This window comes from Berghia stephanieae, chromosome 12 (assembly GCF_034508935.2).
Source record: "Berghia stephanieae isolate SIO BIC M18660-M18661 chromosome 12, UCSD_Bste_1.3, whole genome shotgun sequence".
In the NCBI taxonomy this organism is placed as follows: Eukaryota; Metazoa; Mollusca; class Gastropoda; order Nudibranchia; family Aeolidiidae; genus Berghia; species Berghia stephanieae.
The window spans coordinates 17,455,035-17,477,534 of NC_088371.1; the positions used below are offsets into that span (position 1 = coordinate 17,455,035).

The following is a 22,500-nucleotide window of genomic DNA, read 5'->3' on the forward strand; positions in this document are numbered from 1 at the left end:
TGTCATGAGCATCGGATTCTGACGTCTCATAGTGGGCAGGGAGGTACTTACTGTGTCTTCTATCCCCCTATATGTTTTCCAACTAGCTTTCAGTCTTCGTCTTGGAATGAGATTATTTGGTTTTGTCCTGGCTGGATACCCTGGCTGAGAGGGAAACAGTCAAATGTATAGTTATTATTTTGGGAGATGATATTTTTGTCCTTATAAATCATCTCTCTGTTATGTATTATTATTATATTTGTTGTTTTGAATTTATAATGTAAGCATTTGCTCGCGTCTGGATGAGACTTTTAGGTGATCTCAAACTAAGTACATTGATGGTATGCCCTTGGAATCTACACCAATTGCCTATTTTTACCATTCCCCTTAGCACTACCTTTTCTTGGGTGCTTTAATTGTAATTCTAGAACTTTTTGCTATCCCATATTATCCCTCTTTACTGGCGCTGATATAACCTAAATGTGTTGCAAGCGCTGTAAAATCCTTAAAAACAAAAACAAACAGCATCGGATTTTGGCATGCTTGGATCCTTTTTACTTCTCCCAAGGGCTGTACAACCTCAATATTAATGAATGCATTATTAAGTGAGAATCATTATAAATGCAGTTAGAAATTATACATTTTGGGTTTAATTCAGATTAAGGTTTTTGTTTTTTTTTACTCCAGTGAAATTTTGATTTTTTGATAAAAATTATACACATTTTTTATAACCTGCATGTGGAAGGCTGGTTATCTGGTCTGTCTATGAAAATGTTTATAGGCCTGCGGGAGGTGTTGAGGTGTGAAAGAAATCCAGTCTCACCGTTTAATGAGTTGCTTACATTACAATACCTCTTTACCTTTGGCCAATATGTGACCCATCATGCCAGTCTGGTATTATGTCGGAACGAACTGAGTTAAGAGAATTTAGTCAATAATGGTCGAAATGATCCGATGTAGAAAATAGATTTTTTAAATGTTTTTGTGTGTGTGTGTTGTTTTTTGGGGGATTTTTTGTTTGTTTTGTTTTGTTTTGTTTTAGTAGAAGGATCAAAACTCTTTGTCTTCAGTGAAGGCATTTCTAACTTTTAACTCAAATTATTTAAGTTAAGCTTAAAATTCAACTTTTTGTCACGATGTTCACCTCGACATACAAAAAATCCATTTTGACATAATAGGTCACACGCACACCTCTTTTCTGATCAGGTGATCAAGATTTTAAAATTATTATTTCCATTTTGTTTCTGTCATGTGATAGACTGACATAAGTGTGGTTTTGATAATTGCTTGCTTTGGTTTTGATTATTTTTTTGGTTTGTTTTTTTTTAATGTTCATACAGATTTGTACTCCTTTATCTTACCATGAATAATTTACAATTTTATCAGGATTAGATTTTATGATTTTTTTATTTTGAATTTTTGGTAATATTGATGTATATGTTATAATGAAGAAAAAGAAAAAAAGCTACAAAGTTTACTTGATTTTTTTGAGCAATTGTTCCACATTCCTTACACATATTCTACTTTGATGAGATTAATTTTAAAATTAAACATGTTTGGATGTTGTATATATATATATATATATATATATATATATATATATATATATATATATATATATATATATATATATATATATATATATATATATATATATATAAGGCTGCTGGATCAGCTGAAAATTGACTCGTGATTTAGATATATAAAGGTTAATGTCGGTTCAGTGTTTTATTTTTGTTTTGTTTTTTATTTATGTTAATAGATTTACATGCATATTGCTAGTCTTTACCATGCCACTAACCTCGTTATCACCAACTTTATGACAAGCATGAAACGATGGAACTGCTTTGAGTTTGTTGAGGTACAGGGTAAGGCATTTTAGAACACCCTTGTATTATTATTATTATTATTATTATTATTATTATTATTATTATTATTATTATTATTATTATTATTATTATTATTATTATTATTATTATTATTATTACTATTATTATTATTGTTATTATTATTATTATACCACCAACTCCTTACACTGCCAGATATGTTCAGATTTCTGTCCTTACAAGCTGCAAGGCTGGTTTATACGTCATCTTGGTTCTATATATATAACAGTGATTTGATGATTGATTCTTTTTTTTAAATTTTGTCTTGACGTTTGAATGAACAATTTGTAGAAAGTCAACACAATAGAATTTTTGCCTTAAAATACTGTATTGTTTGTGAACAAATGCCTCTTCTAACTTCAATGGTGATAATTTTTTTATTTAAAAAAAAAAATTTTTTTTTTTGTTTTGTTTAATTGACAAAACACGTTTTTGAGCATTTTAGCCGGTGAACTTTAACTCCAATTACCGAGACTGATTAAGATGTCGACCAAAGTGTCACCAATTCTCAAACCTGGGACTCCATGGGGAAGCCTTAGGTTAAATTAATAAAATAATCATAATAGTCTTTCTATTTCTAATTAATAAAGTAAAAAAATTTCTGGTCAAAAAAGCGAAAAGGATGTTTTGTCAGTTTATGACAATGGTTCTAAGTGTGTAAAGGTCTTCTTTTTCTCTGTATTTCTTATTGTCATGTTATTTAAATTTCATGATGTTGTCTCAATTTACTGGATGATATACACATATTTTACATGTTCTTAACACTATTGATGACTTACATTTATTTTACTAAGGCTTGCTGTGAAATTGAAGCCGAGATGTTGAAAAATCGTTTTGAAATAGTCAGCACTTTTGAAATTTTTCACTTTGTCATGCGCTAAAAGATTTAGTTGTTTCAAATGCATTGCTATCATCATGGTCGTCATTATTATTATTATTATTATTATTATTATTATTATTATTATTATTATTATTATTATTATTATTATTATTATATACATATATATATAATGAGTAAAATCAACTCACATTTCGTCCAACAATACTTTTCATAGTGATGTTTTGAATTTGAATTGAAGAGAAGTCGTTCATCTGTCTCTAAACGGTTGAATTGACGAAATCTCTCAGAAATCTGGTACCTATTGATTCTTGATGGACCTTTTTACACGCGTGTGTAAATGGAATTAGCATGTTGGATGCCATAGAAAAATGGCATCTAGGGTGGGGTTTGGTTTGACCTCCCATGGAGGTCACCTGCTGTGTCCTCTACACACCCCACTCCCCCCCCCCCCCCCCCCCTTTCATTTGTTTTCCGAGCTAATTTCTATCTTTGTCTTGGAGTGAGATTACTTGGCTTGTCCTGCCCTTGGCTGGTACTGGTAGGGAGAAAGTCAATGTTGTGTTAATACCTGTAACAAAGATTACTAATATGGCTGCTCATAACTTTACAGAAGAATTTTTGTTGTTTTAGAGATTTGATACCTATAGTCATTTTGTATTATCTCGTCACTTACTCTATAACAGTATGGTTTTTTAATTTTTTTTTTGCTATTATTTTATATACACTAGATGAGTCATATATATATATATATATATATATATATATATATATATATATATATATATATATATATATATATATATATATATATATGCTGCATTGTGTCACTTCCGTATTCCTCTCATAAATATCTAATTTTGTTAACATTATTTACAGCTATATTTTAGTTGCTTTGCTTCCTGTTTTGAATTCATTATTTTATCATCATCATCACTATCATCGTCATTAATATTATTTTTATTGTGGTCTGTGACTTGAACTTGAATATCAGCTTGCAATGTTTATTTCAACACAATGAAACTAAAACCATGATACAAATTTTACATCACAGTAACAGTGTTCAATTTCAATTATTTCCTCGTTTCATTTTACAAGTTTCGCAGGATGTTGGTGAAATTGTTGATCCTGGGTGGGGTTCCTGACCTCCCATAGTGGGCAGGGAGGTACTTACTGTGTCTTCTATCCCCCTATATCTGTTTTCCAACTTGCTTTCCGGGTGGTTGGATGGGAGCATCACCCTTGAATCATATACCTATGATGTTCGCATGGGTGTACGATCCGATGGTGATGTCGTTTCTTCTTCTCTTTACTAGCCTATCCTGCTTCTTTGGTTTGTGATTGTATTTTTGACAGGGGATATTTTTTTTTCTGTAAATCTTCTGCCTGTTTGTTCTTGGTTATTTATAATTTAGCTTATGATATCTTTAGGTTATGATTTTGATTTACATTTGTACTATTTTTGTTAGATTGCTTGTTTTTTTGTTTCAGCGGTCTCTCATATAACCTCAATTGTGTTGGAAGAGACCTAAAGCAACAAACAACAAACAACAAACAACTTGCTTTCTGTCTTTGTCTTGGAATGAGATTATTTGGTTTTGTCCTGGCCCTGGTCGGATATCCCTGGCTGAGAGGGAAACAGTCAAATGTATAGTTAGTTTTGGGATATGATATTTTTTTCCTTGCAAATCATCTGTTATGAGCTGTATTGTGATTTATTTACGTGTTATATATAATTTGTAAACATTTGAGTGTGTTCCTTTTAGTGGGGACCTGTGCTTGTGTCTGGATGAGACTTTTAGGTGATCTCAAACTAAGTACTTTGATAGTGTGCTCTTGGAAGCTACGTCTGTTTCCTATTTGAAGCAATTCCCCTTTGTCTTACCTTTTCTTGGGTGCTTTAATTGTAACTCTAGAACTTTTTACTTTCCCATTTTCTTCCTTTTTACTGGCGCTGATATGACCTAAATGTGCTGCAAGCGCCGTAAAACCCTTTAAAACAAACAAACAACAAGTTGTTGATCAGGAAGGCCCTGCATTCTTTCCAGCTTGTAATTTATCCCTTTAATTTTAATTATTTTTTTTTTACTTTACACTATGAGAGGGTGGGGTGGGGGGTGATGATTTCTCTCTCTCAAGAAAAAAAAAAAAGATAACCAAATATTGACTGGGTGGGGTCTTTTGGCCTCCCACGGTGGGCAGGAAGGTCACTTTTGCTCTGTCTCTTATGCATTTCCTTTTCCAAGTTGCTTTCTCTCTTTATCTTGAAATGAGAATGAGATTACTTGGTTTTGCCCCAGCTCTGGCCATAGTCCTTGGCTGGGAAGGAAACAGTCACACGTATAGTATAAGTGGGAGATGATATTTTTCCCCCTTGCAAATCATCTCCCGGTTGAGTACTTATTCTGTGTTTTAAATGTATTTTAAGTGTCTTCCTCTCAGTGGGATCCAGTGCTTGTGTCTGGATGAGGCTTGTTAAGTTATCTTAAACTAAGAACTCTGATGGTATTCTCGTGGAACCTGGGTGGGGTTCCTGACCTCTCATAGTGGGCAGGGAGGTACATACTGTGTCTTCTTTCCCCCTATGTCTGTTTTCCAACATGCTTATTGTCTTTGTCTTGGAATGAGATTACTTGGTTTTGTCCTGGCTGAGAGGGAAACAGTCAAATGTATAGTTAGTTTTGGGAGATGATATTTTTTTAAATTGTAAATTATCTCTGTTATGCACTGTATTATGTTTTGTTTATGTATTATATATGCGTTGTAAACATTTTAGTGTAGTCCTTACTTTTAGTGGGGGCCTGTGCCTGTGTCTGGATGAGACTTTTAGAGGATCCTTTGTCTGCCTTATTCTTGGATGCTTTAATTGTAATTCTAGAACTTTTTACTATCCCATTTTATTCCTTTTCACTGGCGCTGATATGACCTTAATGTGTTGCAAGCACCGTAAAACCCTTAAAAACAAAAACAAACATTCTCGTGGAATCTATTTTTGTTTCCTATTTGAACCAGTCCCCTTTGTCTTTCTTTTTCATTGCAGTATTGCAGGGCAATTTTAATTGTAAATCTAGAATCTAATTTTCTTCCTTTTAGCTGGTGCACATATGACCTTAATGAATGTGTCGCTAGCGCCATAAAACCGTTAAAAATAACGTTAAACAACCATTAAGTGAACTAGTCCACAGAGGCTAAGTTTCTTGCTCAAGCACAAAATGAGACACGGTTAGCTGGGCTTAACCCAGGGCCATCTGATGGTCAGTGCAGTGCCTTATCCAGCCACTGTCTCACCTGTATCCAATTAGCCATGCTGCACATCTGCTCGATTTTCTCTTCTTGATCTGAAATGATTTTGCCTATGTTCTGGTTGAAGTCGGTTGCCTGGAGGGTGACAGTCTATGTTAGTTCCTTGTGATACAGTGCTAAATATTTTGCTTTTTTTTATAATAAACCTGCAGGCGAAGAGAACATAACTACGCCCCCTTTGACTTTGACTGTCCGAGCGAACCACAGAGGTATTACTCTTGAAGGCTTGTGCTTAGATAAAACATTCACTAGCTCGATGCCAGTAAACGGGATGATGATTGGGGAAAAGTTTCAAATCTGAAGATAAAAGCACCAAAGAAATGTCAAAGGGAATTAGTTCAAATAGGGAACAGGGGTTCTCATAACCTGTGCCTATTTTGACATTACCTTAAAGGAGGGGCGAAGTGGTTAAGGCATTGCACTGTGATCCAAAAGGTCCCAGATTTGAGCTCTGCTTCAGGCTGCTATGAAAGACGCACTCAAATGTTTATAAAGTTAAATGCCTAATGTATTAAAAACTAAAAACTAGTCTACAACAGAGAGATGATTTACAAAGAGAAAAGTATCGTCTCTCAAAACAAGGAACCATACGTTTCCCTCTCAATAACTTAAGGAACCCGGCCCGGAAAAAAAAAAGCAATTTCAATTCAGAACAAAACACAGATAGGGAAAACAGATATAGAGGGATAAAAGAAAGCACAACAAAGTGACCTCTCCACCCACCATGGAGGTAAGACGACCCCCACCCAGACCTTCTTTTTGGGTATGACCCTTTACACACATTAACCTACTTAACTCAGCAATAAACATATTCCTGAAACAGGCATTGATGGGTATTATACGAGTGCCAGTATGAAATGAGGTATACCTTTACAGGTGGCATGCACTGTACGTAAAACAATACTGATTCCATAGCTGCTGTGAGCAGTGATGTGGTCTTGTGGTATGTTACTCGCCTTTTGATAAGAAGGTCCTGGGTTTGAGTCCTGCTCTGAGCAGCACATATTTGAGTCCTTGGAAAAGGCTCTTCACTCACATTCTCTCACCATACTCATGGAGCCGGAGTTTATCCTGGTTTCTATAGCGTGAAAAGGACAATAGCAATTGCTTTCTACCCTTTGGATAAGATGCTAGTCTATCCAAAAGTACTTTCCACCAAATCTAACAGACCCAGCTACCTAATGACTGCTGTAAAATGAGTACCTGGCCATTAATACTATTTTGAGAAAATATGTCACATAAATAAGTGCACAGCAAGTTAAGTTTACAATGTTCGAATCTTAAAGAAATAAAAATGAATAATATTAAACGATTTTTTTGTTCAAATTGTTTTATTTCTATAAGTTGAAAATCATACAACGATATAACAAATTTTGATTGGTCAGTTTTTGTCCTAGTATTTTAATGGTGCTTCAGGGGTGACAATGACAGGTCACAAAAAAGGCGGAAATTTTTCAGCACGTACATCAAGATCCATAGGTATATGATGTGGTGGTGGTAGGTATGATGATGTGGTGGTTGTAGTAGTAGTGCTGGTAGGGACGATGATGTAGTGGTGGTTGTAGAAGTTGTAGTAAGGATGATGATGATGTGGTGGTGGTTGTATTTGTAGCAATTGTGATGGTAGTTGTAGTAGTTCTGGTGGTAGGGATGATGATATGGGGGTGGTTGTAGTAGTGGATGCGGTAGAGATGATGATGAAGTGGTGGTTGTAGTAGTAGTGCTGGTAGGGATGATGTGGTGGTAGTTGTGGTAGTAATGATGGGAATATGATGTGATGGTAGTTGTAGTAGTGGTAGGGATGATGAAGTGGTGGTGGTAGTAATAGTGGTCTTAGGAGTTGGTGTGGTGGTAGATGTAGTAGTAGTGGTGGTGGTTATAGTTATAGTAGTAGTGGTGGTAGGGATGATGATGCGTTGTGGTAGGGCTGATGATGTGTTGGTGGTAGTAGTGGTGGTAGGGATATTGATGTGGTGGTGGTTGTAGTTGTAGTGACAGTTGGGATGATGATGTGGTGGTGGTTGTAGTTGTAGTAGTGAATGGTGATATAGTGGAGGTTGTAATAGTAGTGGTGGTAGTGGTAGGGATGTTGATGTAGTGGTTGTGGTGAGCAGTTTTTATTCAATTTTAAAAAATTGAAAAAGGAGGAATTGTAATGGGGATAAACTACCATCTAGGCGGAAATCCACCTTTAGGCGGAAGGTTCTCACCCTGGGGTACTTACAATAGGTACTTATAAATCATTATCTATCTTAATTTTAAGTCATAAACTTGCCCAAAACATTTCTCGAATTTAGTTTCTGAAATGTTAGCTTAGCAAGTCTGCTACAGTCTCATCATCCACGTTGTGTCAATTTTGCTAGAATGAGATTGACCTCTGCACGTGTTTTGCTATGTTTGTGACTCAACGCTACAGAGTCATCGTTTTGCAACAATATCAAGCAATGCTAAGTGTCATCAGAGACTGGATGGAAAATGAGGATTAAAAAAAAAAAAAAATCTGGTCTTGTTAATCTACTTTTGGCAAGACACTTTAACTCAATCCTAACACCGACTATATCCATAGTATACCCGGGGTTACTTTTACCCATGCCTATTTATTACATTTTTTAAAAGACAAATTACAGGCGTAGTATCAAAGCTAATGTTTTTAATTTTTACATGTTAATGGTAGTTGAATAAAACTATCTATGTCTATGTACATGCTCATTTTTAATACATTTTTTCCAATTTTGAAAAGTAGCAAAATTCTCTAGGATTGAGTGAATTAACTCACTAAACTTAGGTGTGTGGATGAGTACTTGACAGTAAAACAATAATACTCCAGCAAGGACTCCAAATAATCATTCACAAAGAGCAAGAGATTTTTTTCAAACAGCAAAAAAAAATAAAAAATAGTGAGATATACCTTTTCTAACAGAAAAAACAAAAATAAAACCAAAACAAAAACAAAAAAACATGACACACCTTTACAACTTACATCCCTCATGATTCCCATCATGACCTAGGCAATATAAACTCAGTTCCTACCGACTCCAAGAGAAACAGACAGAGAGAGAGAGAGATCTCCATACAATGGAAGGGAATTAAAAAACATTTTATCTAAGGCAGACCTGCCCACCACTACGAAAATTCAGTAGAACTACGAATTTTCAAACTCCATTCTGAGAACCTTTTATAGAATTTAAATTCAATTAAAAAAACTTCTTGAAAAATGAAGGTCTGGTGCCAGAGCTAGCATATAAAGGAGTTAAAAGCGTAATTTTCATTTATTAAGGACAAGTTGGTGAATTTTAACTCACTCAACCCTAACTCTCTACTTACGCGCTGTCCACTCTCACAAGTTAAATTGGTCTGACTCGAGTACAAATCATGTAGAAATTGATAACAGTAGCATTGGAAATATGCGTATAATTTGTAACTCAGAGAATCAAGAAAAGGAAAAAATGATGGGGTGAAAGTAATACAGTGGACTCCGGATAAGACGATGCCCAGGGGAACCGAGAAAAAAATCGACTTATCAGAAAATCAACTTAACCGGAGGGTAACCGAATGAGCAAAAATTCATTTGAACAAAGCAAACCAATCTAGAATAAGTATGTCCCTTCATATCGCGCTGTCTCTGTAGTGGTCATCAGAGGCTCCTACCCCCAATAGCCCCATAGAGGAATCAGAATACATAAAAATCGGAATTTGAGATTTTAAAAAAGCGAATCAACTTATTGTTATTGACTATGACATGCTTTGCAACAGAAAATGTAATAGACAATCCAAAAGTACTCCAATGATTAAAAATAAAAAATGTGTAAAAATGTACAGATTGTGTAAAGACTAAGAATGGGGTCAAATAATAATAAAGAACACACAAGTCCTGGCCGTCTGAGAGCAAAGCATTGAATGGATGGATTTAACCTTATCAGGACCCTCCTCCTCCCCCCCCCCCCCCCACCCACATACGCACACCTAATCAAGCAAACGCGCGTGCCGGTATATACACACACACACACACACACACACACACACACACACACACACAAACACACGGACACAGGGCTAAAATTAAATAGGGAAAGAAGCTGACCCTACTCAAATAATATTATTACCGATTGAAGCCAACATATAATATTACCAAGGTCATTGACCTCACGAATCGGAGTCACAATAATAATAATAATAATAATACTTCGGTCAACCCCCCTCCCAAACATAAAATATTATCCGACATCAGCAGCACACACTTTGAAGAGACTAATCAGACATACAATGTGTGTTGATTGACCATAGGAGATGACGAAATAAGCCATAGCTCACTTTTTTTCGCTAGAGATTTTTAAAAAAATTTTCCTTGATGGGAAAGGTGAAAAGCGGAATTTTTGCCTTGAATGTGGAATGTATACCAATGAAGTGAAATTATTCCGAGAAAAGCGGAAGGGTAGGAGCCTCCAGGTCAAGGTCATGCTTCTTGTAAATCGTCGAGACAGAAATAGCCGGTATGCCAATTTCCTATGCGATGATTTTCTGTCGCATGCCAAACTTTCCAAATGCATCGAATCTTCCTTTTCCGCGATAGGTTTGCCATTGTAGTTGTAGACTTGACTTGAATTCTTCTTGATAAAATTGATACTAATTAAGAGGGCCATTACATAGGATGGCCTGGGATTAGAACAAAAAAAAAATCTTGAACTTGAAGTTGCGACAATGTAAAATTTGAGATGGAGAAATTAAAGTTATTCAATACTGCTCATGTACATTGAACACGGACGTCAGGCAAAGCACCTACATCACATCGATGTGCGCCAATCGTTCGCGGATATTCTTAACCACTTAAAATTCTTACTGGTAGCTTTTTTAACCAATGGAAATACTTGTTTATTTGTGATTTTTTTGTAGTCATGAGTGATAAGAACATCGACTTAAGCGACATCGACTTATGTGGAGGTTTGTTTTTTTTTTTACTAATATTATATAGGAAGAAGGGGGAGGGACCAAGAAAAAAAATCGACTTGGGTAAAAATCGACTTAGGCAACGTCGACGTATCCAGAGTGCACTGTACCATGATTGTCGGTGTTAGGGCTGAGTGAGTTAAAGACAGCTATATTGTCTACTGTGTTATTTATTACCCTTGAAAACCACGAATTTTTTCCTATCTTCAAGTAGGCAGGTCTGTCTATGGAGATGAAATCGAGACCATACCAGCACTGCCGTGTTATTGAAGAACACAGTATGTGTTATTTGGTTGACATTGCATATACTGTGTTTACAAAAACAACGGCAGAGCAGCAGCCAACACCAAATCAAATCACCTGCCATTTGGTTATAGGACAGTAAACAATATCCGTACACGATATCAATGTATATCAAACAAGCTGACTGTTGAAATGCTTTCTTTACTGACACTATGGCTAATACTACTGCTATTGTTATTATGACTACTACTACTACTATTATTATTATTATTATTACTACTACTACTATTATTGGAAACACTAGTTTTGGTGGACTTTGACTTTTTACTCTTGCTAGACTTGCTGCCATTTGATGATTTTGTGCTTGTGGCTGTTGTTCGTTGCTGCTTCAGTGAGCTGGTGGTACCTGGTGGAAATCAGCAGAGTAAATAGATGATAATCATATATGGCAGAGGAAATTGGGCTGGTTAGGGCATATCTATAGAAAACCAGCATCCAGCATCATCAGATGACAGGCACTCCTAGGAAGCCCTCGGAGAAAGTGAAAGAGAGGATAAGGGCAAGTAACAGCAATGGCAATAACAATAAGTGAACTCTTTATTGTTGTTTTTGCTATTATTTTATTATTATTATTATTATTATCATCATTATTATTATTATCATCATCATTGTAAAAAAGTTTTTAAAAAGTAGTCCTTCAGAGCCATTGGGCCCATGGAGCCAGAGTTTATCCCAATTTCTACAGCGTGAAACAGACAATAGCAATTGCTTGCTATCCTTTGGATAGAATGCTAGTCTATCACAAGGTACTTTCCACTAGATCTAACAGATCCAGCTACCCAATCACTGCTGGGGGTCAGAAAAAAATCTCGACTGCACCCAGGATCGATCTGTCCCTTTGCGTGTGAAGCGAGTGCTCTACCAACTGAGCTATCAGGACCCCCCCCCCCCCCCCCATCATTGCAAAAGCACAATAATAATCTTTAGTTTTTCCCGATTCAAAGTTATTCTTTTTCTGTTTTTAACTCTTTGAGTGCTGAGGTAGAAAGTTGGATTGGATTACCTTGGCCAGTAAAATAGATTCTGCTCTGGCCGCACAGTGCGGGCAATGGCGCTGAAAGAGTTAAACATATCGAAAATGGCCATAAATGCCAGATTATCTTACTGTTACTAGATGAGTTGGATGAAGCTTCCCACTGCAAGGATTCCCTCAAAGATTGAGATTCTGCGTCATCATAGGTGTCAATGTCGATGTGAATATCCTCTAGATCATGGGCACGGCTGGCAATATGGGGAAGAGAGAAAGACATTGTTGAAAATCAACACGAATACATTTGCATACAATAAATGTTCATTCATTTATACAGAACTCGGAAATAGCGAGTTCGACGGGTCCACTCCTGATTACTCGCTATTTCCGAGTTCTCGCTATTCCCGAGTTGCCAGGAAAGGTCACTCGGCCGTACAAAAATATGGAAAAACAGTGTGTGTGTGTGTGTTTGTTTGTTTGTGCGTGTGTGCCGGGCGTGCGTGCAAATGACTGTGTGTGGATAATGTGGGGTGAGGGCGGGGTTGAACGGCCTTCGTTAACTACGTAATGATGGCCACAGGTTGAAGTTGATCCACCCCTTCCATTTCCATCAAGATTTCGTGTATGTGTGTGCGTGTGTGTGTGTGCGAGTGTTTGTATGCACTAGGCATGTTTGATGAGGTAAGCAAGCGCATCACTCAATCACTGACCCACTGAAATTTATGATGGTTCCACGCTCCCCTCTCTCGCTGATCGTGTCGTTCGTTAACGAATGCGACTCGCTGACCACCGATGCTGCGAAGTGAGGCATGTTGACATTCATGTTGGCTGCCAGTGCTTACCTCGCGCACAAACACATACACCCAACCCCCACCCGAATTTGTTTCGCCTACTATGTACTCTCGACTAGGCAACTAGGTATGTAATATTACTCGTAACGAAAAATAAGAAAAGAAAAGAAAAGAAGCTAGGCTAAAAATATTTAAATCGCCCTTGTCTGTTGTTTTGCTTTACTTCGTTCGAAGTCCTAGGCTGGGGCAGGAAATGCTCGTTATTTCCGAGTTGACCTCTTTTTCATACTCGCGACTTGCATGCTAATTTTATTGACTCAAATAAGAAAAAAAAACGGGGATTTAGATTGTACTCGCTATTTCCGAGTACTCGCTATTTCCGAGTTCTCGCTATTTCCGAGTCCGTTACTTTCATGTTCTACTGTATGAAGAAAATAGAAATGAATAAGCAATAATGCTTACCCATTTCACAGGTATTTTAACTGGTTATTTTTTATTTTTTTTTCTAACCATGTGAGATGGCTGGGTGGTCAAGGCATTACACTCTAACCTGAAAGATTCAAGGCTTGAGCCCCGCTTTGACACTTTCTTTTCCTTGGGCAAGTTTATTAACCCCAAATTTGCTCACTTTGGACAACACGGGCAATCCCTGTTGACATCAGGCATTTGCTTGATGGATTATCTATATTCCTTCATAGAATGCCAAGGTGATCACTCACTCACTCAATCCTCTCCGGGCCTGCTGGCACTTGAGGCAATGCAAGGGATCTCCACCTGGTCCTGTCAGCAGCTAAATGCCAAGGTGATGGCATCAAACAATGCCATGCGGAAGGGCGTAATTTTAAAAAAAAATGTTTTATGTGTATAATATTAACAAAATTGCGGAAGATTACCAAGAAATCATTATTGCCCATTACATTGACCCTTTCAAAATCTCAGATTTTTTGTTTTTGAATTCTAACCCTATCTTATTTCTTACTTGTGTCGTAATAGGTAGTGTCGTACTTGTCGCCGCTGTTCGTCAGTGTGTTGGGCACATTTTGTGGACCTGAAATAGACCAGTATAGGTTGAGTAAATATACCGGATTCTAGAGGCTCAGCTGTATGGTTCAATTAAGACATGAATCAAAAGGTCTTATGTTTAAACCCAGACTAAGGCACAAACAGATGACATTTTTTTATTGGTTTTTGGGGTTGTCTTTTTTATTTTTGTTCCCATCCAAAACTGGGTAAAATGAAATTAGCCACTCATTTGATCCTATGTCCTTAGATACTCTTCAATTCGTACATAAATAATGAACTATTTTTATGTGCGGCTATGTGGTCTTTTGGTATGACACTCGCCTTCGGATCTGAAGGTCCTGGGTTCAAGGCCTGCTCTGAGTAGCACATAATTGAGTCCTTGGAAAAGGCTCTTTACTTACATTCTCTTACAGTACTCAGGGGCAAAATGAGTACCTGGTGGATAACAGCATTGTCTCTATTGAAAATTTTTAAATGTAATATCGCCTAACAGGTGTTATGTCTCATCCTATATGTTAAGTGTTGCTATTGGCTAGAGACCTCTTGCAAAGTGCTTTGAGCATGTTTAGAGGATATTGCGATATATAAAAACTCAAGTTTTTGTTTTGTTTTGTTTTTCTCCTTAAATCCTTGTACCTGTTCCATCCTTATCAATACATGAACTAATTTTCAAAGTCACAAAAGGCTTGTTTTATAAAAGTCAGAATAATACATTGATGCTATGTGGTTAAGTAAAATACTCACAACATCCACCAGCCAGATATAACATCAACAACAACAACAAAAAATATGTGTAACCTCAAACGCTTGTAGTCTGATTGATAGAATTTAGTGAGAACTAATCATAAAAATGACTGTTTAAGAACAATGTGATGTCAATTTCATTCCATCTATTGGACAGGGAAACTAACCCTGAAGGTAATCCAAGAAAGAAACCTGCAACCAAATGTTTTGCCAATCACTCACCTTGTACACATTTTCTTGGTTATCTCAGAGATAACACCACATTTCTGAAGGGGAAAAAAAGAGATATTGATAAAAAAAATTTAAAAATATGTAAAAATGACATGATCATTCAGGACTGAACACAAAAAGCGCTTCCACATATGAGGAATAAGTAAAATGACAAGTGTACAAGTTTCCGAAACAATCTAATTCATTCCCTTTAATTCATTCTAATTAGGAAAAATAATCAGGGTCACATTTTGCTGTCTTTAAAAATAATAATAACAATAATAATAATATAATAATAATAATAATAATAATAATAATAATAATAATAATAATAATAATAATAATAATAATAATAATAATACGGTAATAATAATAATAATAATAATAATGATAATAATAATAATAATAATACGGTAATAATAGTAATTATTATAAGAATAAGAATAATAAAACGAATCGCAAAGTCTTAAAATAAATAAGCAAAATAATATGCAATTATTTTGTTTTAAAGAATATAAATGTAATTTTCTTATTTTTTAAAGACACCTCATTTTGACTTCAAACTTCATTTTAAAAAATAAGCAGATATAAAAATGGCATAATAAAAACTATCAAAATATACTATTCATTTCATTTTCCATTTTGTCCAATCTCTATCTTAAGAGCTTGAGAATGGGAGCAATGCAATGTAAATAACTCAGTTTATACTCACTGTGAGCAGCAACGCTTTCCTCTCCTCTGAAATCGAACCAAAAAAAAAGAAAAAAAAATTATTATTCTAATAAATATGATTTTGTGTGTATATTGTATAGCATATGCATGATATGTAACCACAGATCTCAATATACACATTTAGAAAAATGTAAAAACAATGAAAAAAAATAAGAAGAAATCGCATGATCACCACAAGTGATTTGTATGTGTTGAACGTCACAATATCTGATCGTGACAGTGTCTCTGCATATGCCAAGACCTTTAACCTGTATTATGTGACATGATTTAAATACAAAGTAAAATATGTTCCTTTTATGGTGGTGAGAAAGCTATTCAGTAATAATTTATTACTCTGCCATACTCGAATAAAAGTAATTTTTTTCAATAAATCTGGCCATAAAATCTCCAATGATTTAAAATATCAGTTGATTAAAATGAGCATTGAAATGTAAAAATTTCTAAAACCTGAGAATTCTTAAAAGTGTATGAGAAATAGAAATTAAATTCCATATATGGCCTGATGGAGGAATAAGTGAAGCACTGTAAAGCTCATTGAACACGGTAAAACTTTGAAGACACATTCTACACTTATCTAGATTGACAATGGCATGAAATAAACTTAAACTTTGAAGACACATTCTACACTTATCTTTGTTGAAAATGGCATGAAATAAAACCAAAACATTGAAAACACATTCTACACTTATCTAGATCTAGATTGAAAATGGCATGAAATAAAACCAAACTTTGAAGACACATGCTACACTTATCTAGATTGAAATGGCATGAAATAAAACCAAAACTTTGAAAACACATTCTACACTTATCTAGATCTAGATTGAAAATGGCATGAAATAAAACCAAAACTTTGAAGACACATGCTACACTTATCTAGATTGACAATGGCATGAAATAAAACCAAAACTTTGAAAACACATTCTACACTTATCTTAGATCTAGATTGAAAATGGCATGAAATGAAACCAAAACTTTGAAAAGACATTCTACACTTATCAAGATTGAAAATGGCATGAAATAAAACCAAAACTTTGAAAACACATTCTACACTTATCTAGATTGAAAATGGCATGAAATAAAACCAAAACTTTGAAGACACATTCTACATTTATATAGATTGAAAATGGCATGAAATAAACTAAAACGTTTAAGACACGTTCTACATTTATCAAAATTTAAAATGGCATAAAACAAACCAAAACTTTGAAGACATATTCATTCTACACTTATCAAGGTTGAAAATGGCATGAATTAAAATCAAAATGGAACACTGGCAACATAACAACAAAAGCTATTCTAACATTCTATCAGAAATGTGATTTCTTACCCAGAGTCATAGTCTCATAATTTGGAACATGTTCTTGGATGTCAGTATAGTCCATCCCACCCAAATCTGCAGTTGTGGGAATGGTGGTACCAGCAGTTGTGACAGCAGCAGATGCAGGAGTCGCAGTAGTAGCCGCAGTAGTTGTGTGATGATCACCACCTGATAAAAATAAGAAAAATAGCAAGGATTTTTTTTCATTGTACAGTTTTATGGTCTTGTGCTTTGACATTCACTTTCAAACAAGAAGGTAAATGGCTCAAGCTCACTATAGGCAGTGCAAAGTTGAGTCCTTGGAAAAGACTCCTAACTCACATTGTCTCACCGTACTCAGGTGCAAATTGAGTATCTGGACAGCGAAGGTAATGTAAAAAAAAATAATATCATACTAACGGCATCACGTTTAGTCTTACATCTTAAATACTGTAAAGTGCTTTGAATGCATTTAGTGGATATTGCACTGTATAAAAGGTTTTTGGGGTTTTTTTTTTGGATAACTTCCATGCATTTTTAATTTTAAATGTGTAAGAAACATCAGCTCATAAAGACCAACCTTTCCTTTTCATTTCTTCTAGATGAATATATCTTTTAGGGTCGTTATTATTCAAAAAGATGTTTAAATCAAACTGCAAAAGGGGATCTAGAGAAATTATTTCGTAGAGCACTAGACTTACAAGCAAAGAAACTAATTTTGAATACACAGTTAGAGTCTGGCTTATTCTTTATTTTTAACTAAGAAATTAAACTGACAGAAATCAAGATATACTCTTTGCATGCATAATTAATTATCATTATTATCATTATTATTATTATTATTATTATTATTATTATTATTATTATTATTATTATTATTATCATTATCATTATTATCATTATTGTTATGCATTATTATTATTATTATTATTATTATTATTATTATTATTATTATTATCATTATTGTTATCATTATTATTATTATCATTATCATTATCATTATCATTATTATTATTATTATTATTATTATATTATTATTATTATTATTTTTATTATTATTATTATTATTATTATCATCATTATTATTATTAAATGAATATGACATAAATTCATAATACCGTTTCTCAGCTTTCTAAAATTATTATTCCTCAACTTGGCCAAGCGTCGATTCCTGGGAGAGTTGGACATCTTATCTTTCTTGAGCTTCCGAACTAAAAAATGAAGAAAAGAAGTGAAACATTCTTAGGATCATTGGGTTACAACGTTTTGTTCCAGATACAGTCCTAGCCATGAGAAAAAATGGCTACTTTATACAACAGAAAAAAAAGAAAAAAAAGTAAACGAACAATTGGTTGCCCAGGAGACAGGGTGTCTTGTACAATTGGTCATACAGAAAAGTTCAGGTTTAATTATAGAATACAAGAGAGCTAAAGATAGGAGTATTCTTATAATTATGTAGACATGAAAACCTCAAGAAAATGAAAAGAGAATGTAAATAAAAGACACAAAATATATAAAAATATTTTTTTAATAAGTCGATTCAAATTGTAAAAATCCTGTAACCCTTTTATTGGGAGTTAGTTTGTTTTATTTTTCTTTATGAAATACTGTACATACAGAAAATTAGCAAAACTCTTTTTTTTTTATGCTGGATGATTAATTACCTTGATTGTCTTATTAATTATTAAAAATCTGGGAATTAATTGACACATCACAATAGTTGAAAGGTGATTTTCGTCGAGATCATTTTATACAATGAAACAAGAATGCATCATGTCTACTCACGTCGTTTAGATTCTGGTGCATAATTCCAATCGTTATCATTCTCATCATCTTGACCACTATCATCACTCCCGTGTTTCTGGTTGTTGGCAATTCTAATATAAAAATGAAACGGAAGGCAAAACTAAATCAAAAATCAAAAAGTCAGTGGTTTATTTTTGATTGTTTTGTTTTGGTTTGTTTTTTGTTGGTTTTTTTGTGTTGTTTTTTTTTTTTTATGGGAGGAGGGGGGGGGGGGGGGGGTAAAGTTGGAGTTGACCTTCTTCTTCTTCTTTTTCTTATTGTGATGTAGAAACCTCAATGGGTCAAAATAACAATCTACATTTATAAAAGTTACGTAAAAAAAGCACACTAATCCTTAAGACATAATGTCACAATTCTAGTTAATAAATAAAAATATTATGTTTCTGTAATGCCTAGAGGAAACCGATTCAATAAACAAATAACGGATGGAAATAAAGAATGGAGATGTGTGTTAGTTCTACTCCTGGATATGATGAATCTCACTGTATGCCCTCTTGTTTGTCTTTAGTGGTTTTTAACTTCTTCTGGCGAGTTAACGAATACGCTTTTGTGATGAATCTTGTGAAAATTTGCAATTTACTTCATGGTCTGTTGTAGATTTGCAGTTTTTGTCTAAAGGGAGAAATCATTAGCGATAGGTCTCGCCTCTATTTTCTTGAGTCTTCTCAAATATGTCAACATCTTTTTGAGATGCATATCCTATTACACACTTGCATAAAGTCACACAAGTGCTCAGAAGCAATAGATCTGAGTCGTTTTGGAACATCCTTTGATATTTCTATGCATGAACTCACTGGATGAGTTTGTCTTGGATGTGTCATGACTCCATTGCAGGTTGTTCGTGATTTCTACATTCAGTTATTTTGCTGAATTGACTTATTGACTTTACTTAAGGTTAATCAAAACACTTAATGAAAAGCAAGGTCCACATTTTAATGATTCTTACTTTGTTGTTGATGTTGCTTTATTTTTTTTTTTTTGACAAGGTGACAATCATTAACAATTAATTAAGAAGAAATCACTGTTCTATTATTATAATAATAATAATTATTATTATTATTATTACTATTATTATTATTATTATTATTATTATCATTATTATCATTATTAATATCATTATAATTTACTAGTATATATAAACTTTACAACTGAGATGACAGGGTTTTATTGAGCAAAATATTTATCTAAAAAACAAATTGACAAAACAAAAGGATCAAGAAGGGAGGGAGAGAGAAAGATAGCGAGAGAGACTGAGAGAGAGGGGGGAGGATAAAAATGAGAGATAGAGAAAGAGAGAGAGAAACAGTGAAAGAAAAAATAGAGCCACAAAGAGAGATAAAGAAGGATATCCATCAAACCTGCGACTAGCTATTCTTGATGAATTCCTCCCCATGCCCATGCATTTCTCTAGGTGTGGGGCGAATCTTGAGGCAGCCAGGTGGCGCTGACAATTGGGGCAGACACACTCATAGTTTTTCTTGGACGGTACTTGACCAAGGACATCCACACCAGGTCTTTCAATGATGGCTGAAAGTAAGAATATTCATATTGTAAATAATTTTTAGAATTATCCTTATTATTATTATTTGTTCTCTTTTGATACATAGAAACATCACGTGTCAAGAAGTCAGATAAACAAGTAACTATCACACATCAGTTGGGAATTGGAGAACATATTTTAATTTTCAGCTCCTATTTCTTGAATTCCCTTTCCCCACAAATCAAATCTGATGACCTTTTTGTGACAAGTCTACATTCAGATTATATATATATATCCTGATGAGAGCAACGCTCGATAACAACGTTGTAGAAGTCAAACCATCTTAATTATATTTCAAATGTTTTTACATATATATATATATATATATATATATATATATATATATATATATATATATATATATATATATATATAAAAATAAATAAATAAGGTCACTCATGTGTTATTTGCCGATACAATAGTTTCTATGTCCTCCATTTCGTCAGTCTGATGAAATGGAGGACATCGAAACAATTGTATCGGCAAATAAAACGTGAGTGACCTTATTTATTTATATATACACACATATTAGCATTATAGATTTGATGATTTGATTACTATTCACTGACTTCTGTGGTGTCTCAATTTATTCTTTTATAATCATGTATTTCCATTCTACATACCATATTCTGTGTCAGACCTGTTGAAAAGAGTAAATGAAAATAAAATTAAGCAAACCTTATATAACGAAGTTAATGAGTTCAATCAGTACTAAAAATATATATATATTCATTAAAGAATGCCAAGATAAAAATATTCAATGATACACACAGAGAGAACAGAAGGTTGTTATTTTTATTTTCTATTTCTTTATTATCCATGAATTATGGTTCATAAAAGAAGAATGCTGAAGGTCCAAAGGCAAATAAGGAAGTGATGGAGATGGCGGAAAACTCATAATTGTTTATGATGAAGATAAGAAAGAGACAGGCCTAATTCATGGGGCATAATAATGAGCAGAAAGAAAGGGTTGGAAAATTTGATAGCAATGGGAAATTTGGATGAAAAAGAGCACCTGGCCGGCAGTGACAAAAGATGCTTTATTAAAATGAATGATGCAGAAAATGCAGGAAAGAATAGAGCGGAGAGCCTTGATTGTCAATGCAGTAGAAGTAGGAGCGTGGCACATCATCATGATGATATTATGCATGACCAGTATTTGAACTGTTTAATAACTAACAAGATAAAAATATATCAATTTCACTTTATTATATAATCAATCCCAACTGTGAACATTTTTAATCTTTAGATAAGTTAATCTAAATGAAAAGGCTGAGAGTGATGAACAATGAGGAATTAATATGAACAGGACCAGACAAATGACATTCATATTTAGAGCTCAACAAACCAGAGTATTTTCTCACTGGGTTATTACTTACGTTTCATCCCCTCCGTCAAGAAAGAAGGAGCCAATTTTGCATGAACGATGAATCTCAAAACATAGACCAAGGGTAACCTCATCTATAATCTCTTCCATTATACTTTGCAAAGCGACCTGAAAATATAAGTTTTTTGGGGTTTTTTATCTGTTATTGATGGTGATAATGATAATGAGGATGATAATAATAATAGAGAAGCTGAAAATGGATATATAAGATAAAATTATGATGATGACCATTATTATCATGCTAAAGATGATGCCAAGGATGACAATTAAGAAGCCGAATGGGTTGATTTTGTGATGTTTATTGTTGATGTCGACAGTGATGGTGGTTTAAAAGGTATTAAATGATTCAATCATAATAATTAAGATCGTAATTGTTGCCGTTTTATAATCAAATTCATCATTATCTTTATTATAATCGACCACTCACTAGGCTGCCGTTATTCATAGACATGTCTCTATAAACAATCAAATACCTTATTCTCAAATATGAATAAAGACTATAAATATAAAAGGATTCGACATGGCTATGGCTGTGAAGTTATCACATACTCACATATCGTTAGAATTTAACCATGTTAGAATCATTTTTTTGTTTTAATCAATTTAATTTAATCTTACCTACAAAGTTACAAAGTCATTCGGTTACGATTATTCGATTATTACGATGTAACTGCACAGTAACAATAGCAATAACTGATTCATTTCTTAAGTCGGCAGGTGAAAATTTAAATAATAGAGAAAGGTTTT

The 22,500-nt window shown here is 34.2% G+C and overlaps 1 protein-coding gene across 1 annotated transcript in view; it reads right to left on the bottom strand.

Moving 5' to 3' along the window:
• Positions 1–10,945: 10,945 nt before the first annotated feature.
• Positions 10,946–22,500, bottom strand: part of LOC144957497 (ataxin-7-like protein 3) — an 11,837-nt gene continuing 282 nt past the window's right edge. The window contains exons 2-12 of the mRNA XM_078888822.1: positions 21,746–21,861; positions 20,990–21,006; positions 20,185–20,353; positions 18,806–18,897; positions 18,139–18,231; positions 17,051–17,209; positions 15,704–15,729; positions 15,004–15,047; positions 13,994–14,062; positions 12,359–12,474; positions 10,946–11,599 (exon numbers count right to left, since the gene is read on the bottom strand). Coding sequence (XP_078744948.1) covers positions 11,355–11,599; positions 12,359–12,474; positions 13,994–14,062; positions 15,004–15,047; positions 15,704–15,729; positions 17,051–17,209; positions 18,139–18,231; positions 18,806–18,897; positions 20,185–20,353; positions 20,990–21,006; positions 21,746–21,861 — 1,146 coding nt within the window. The 3' untranslated portion in view covers positions 10,946–11,354. The remainder of the gene's footprint in view (positions 11,600–12,358; positions 12,475–13,993; positions 14,063–15,003; positions 15,048–15,703; positions 15,730–17,050; positions 17,210–18,138; positions 18,232–18,805; positions 18,898–20,184; positions 20,354–20,989; positions 21,007–21,745; positions 21,862–22,500) is intronic.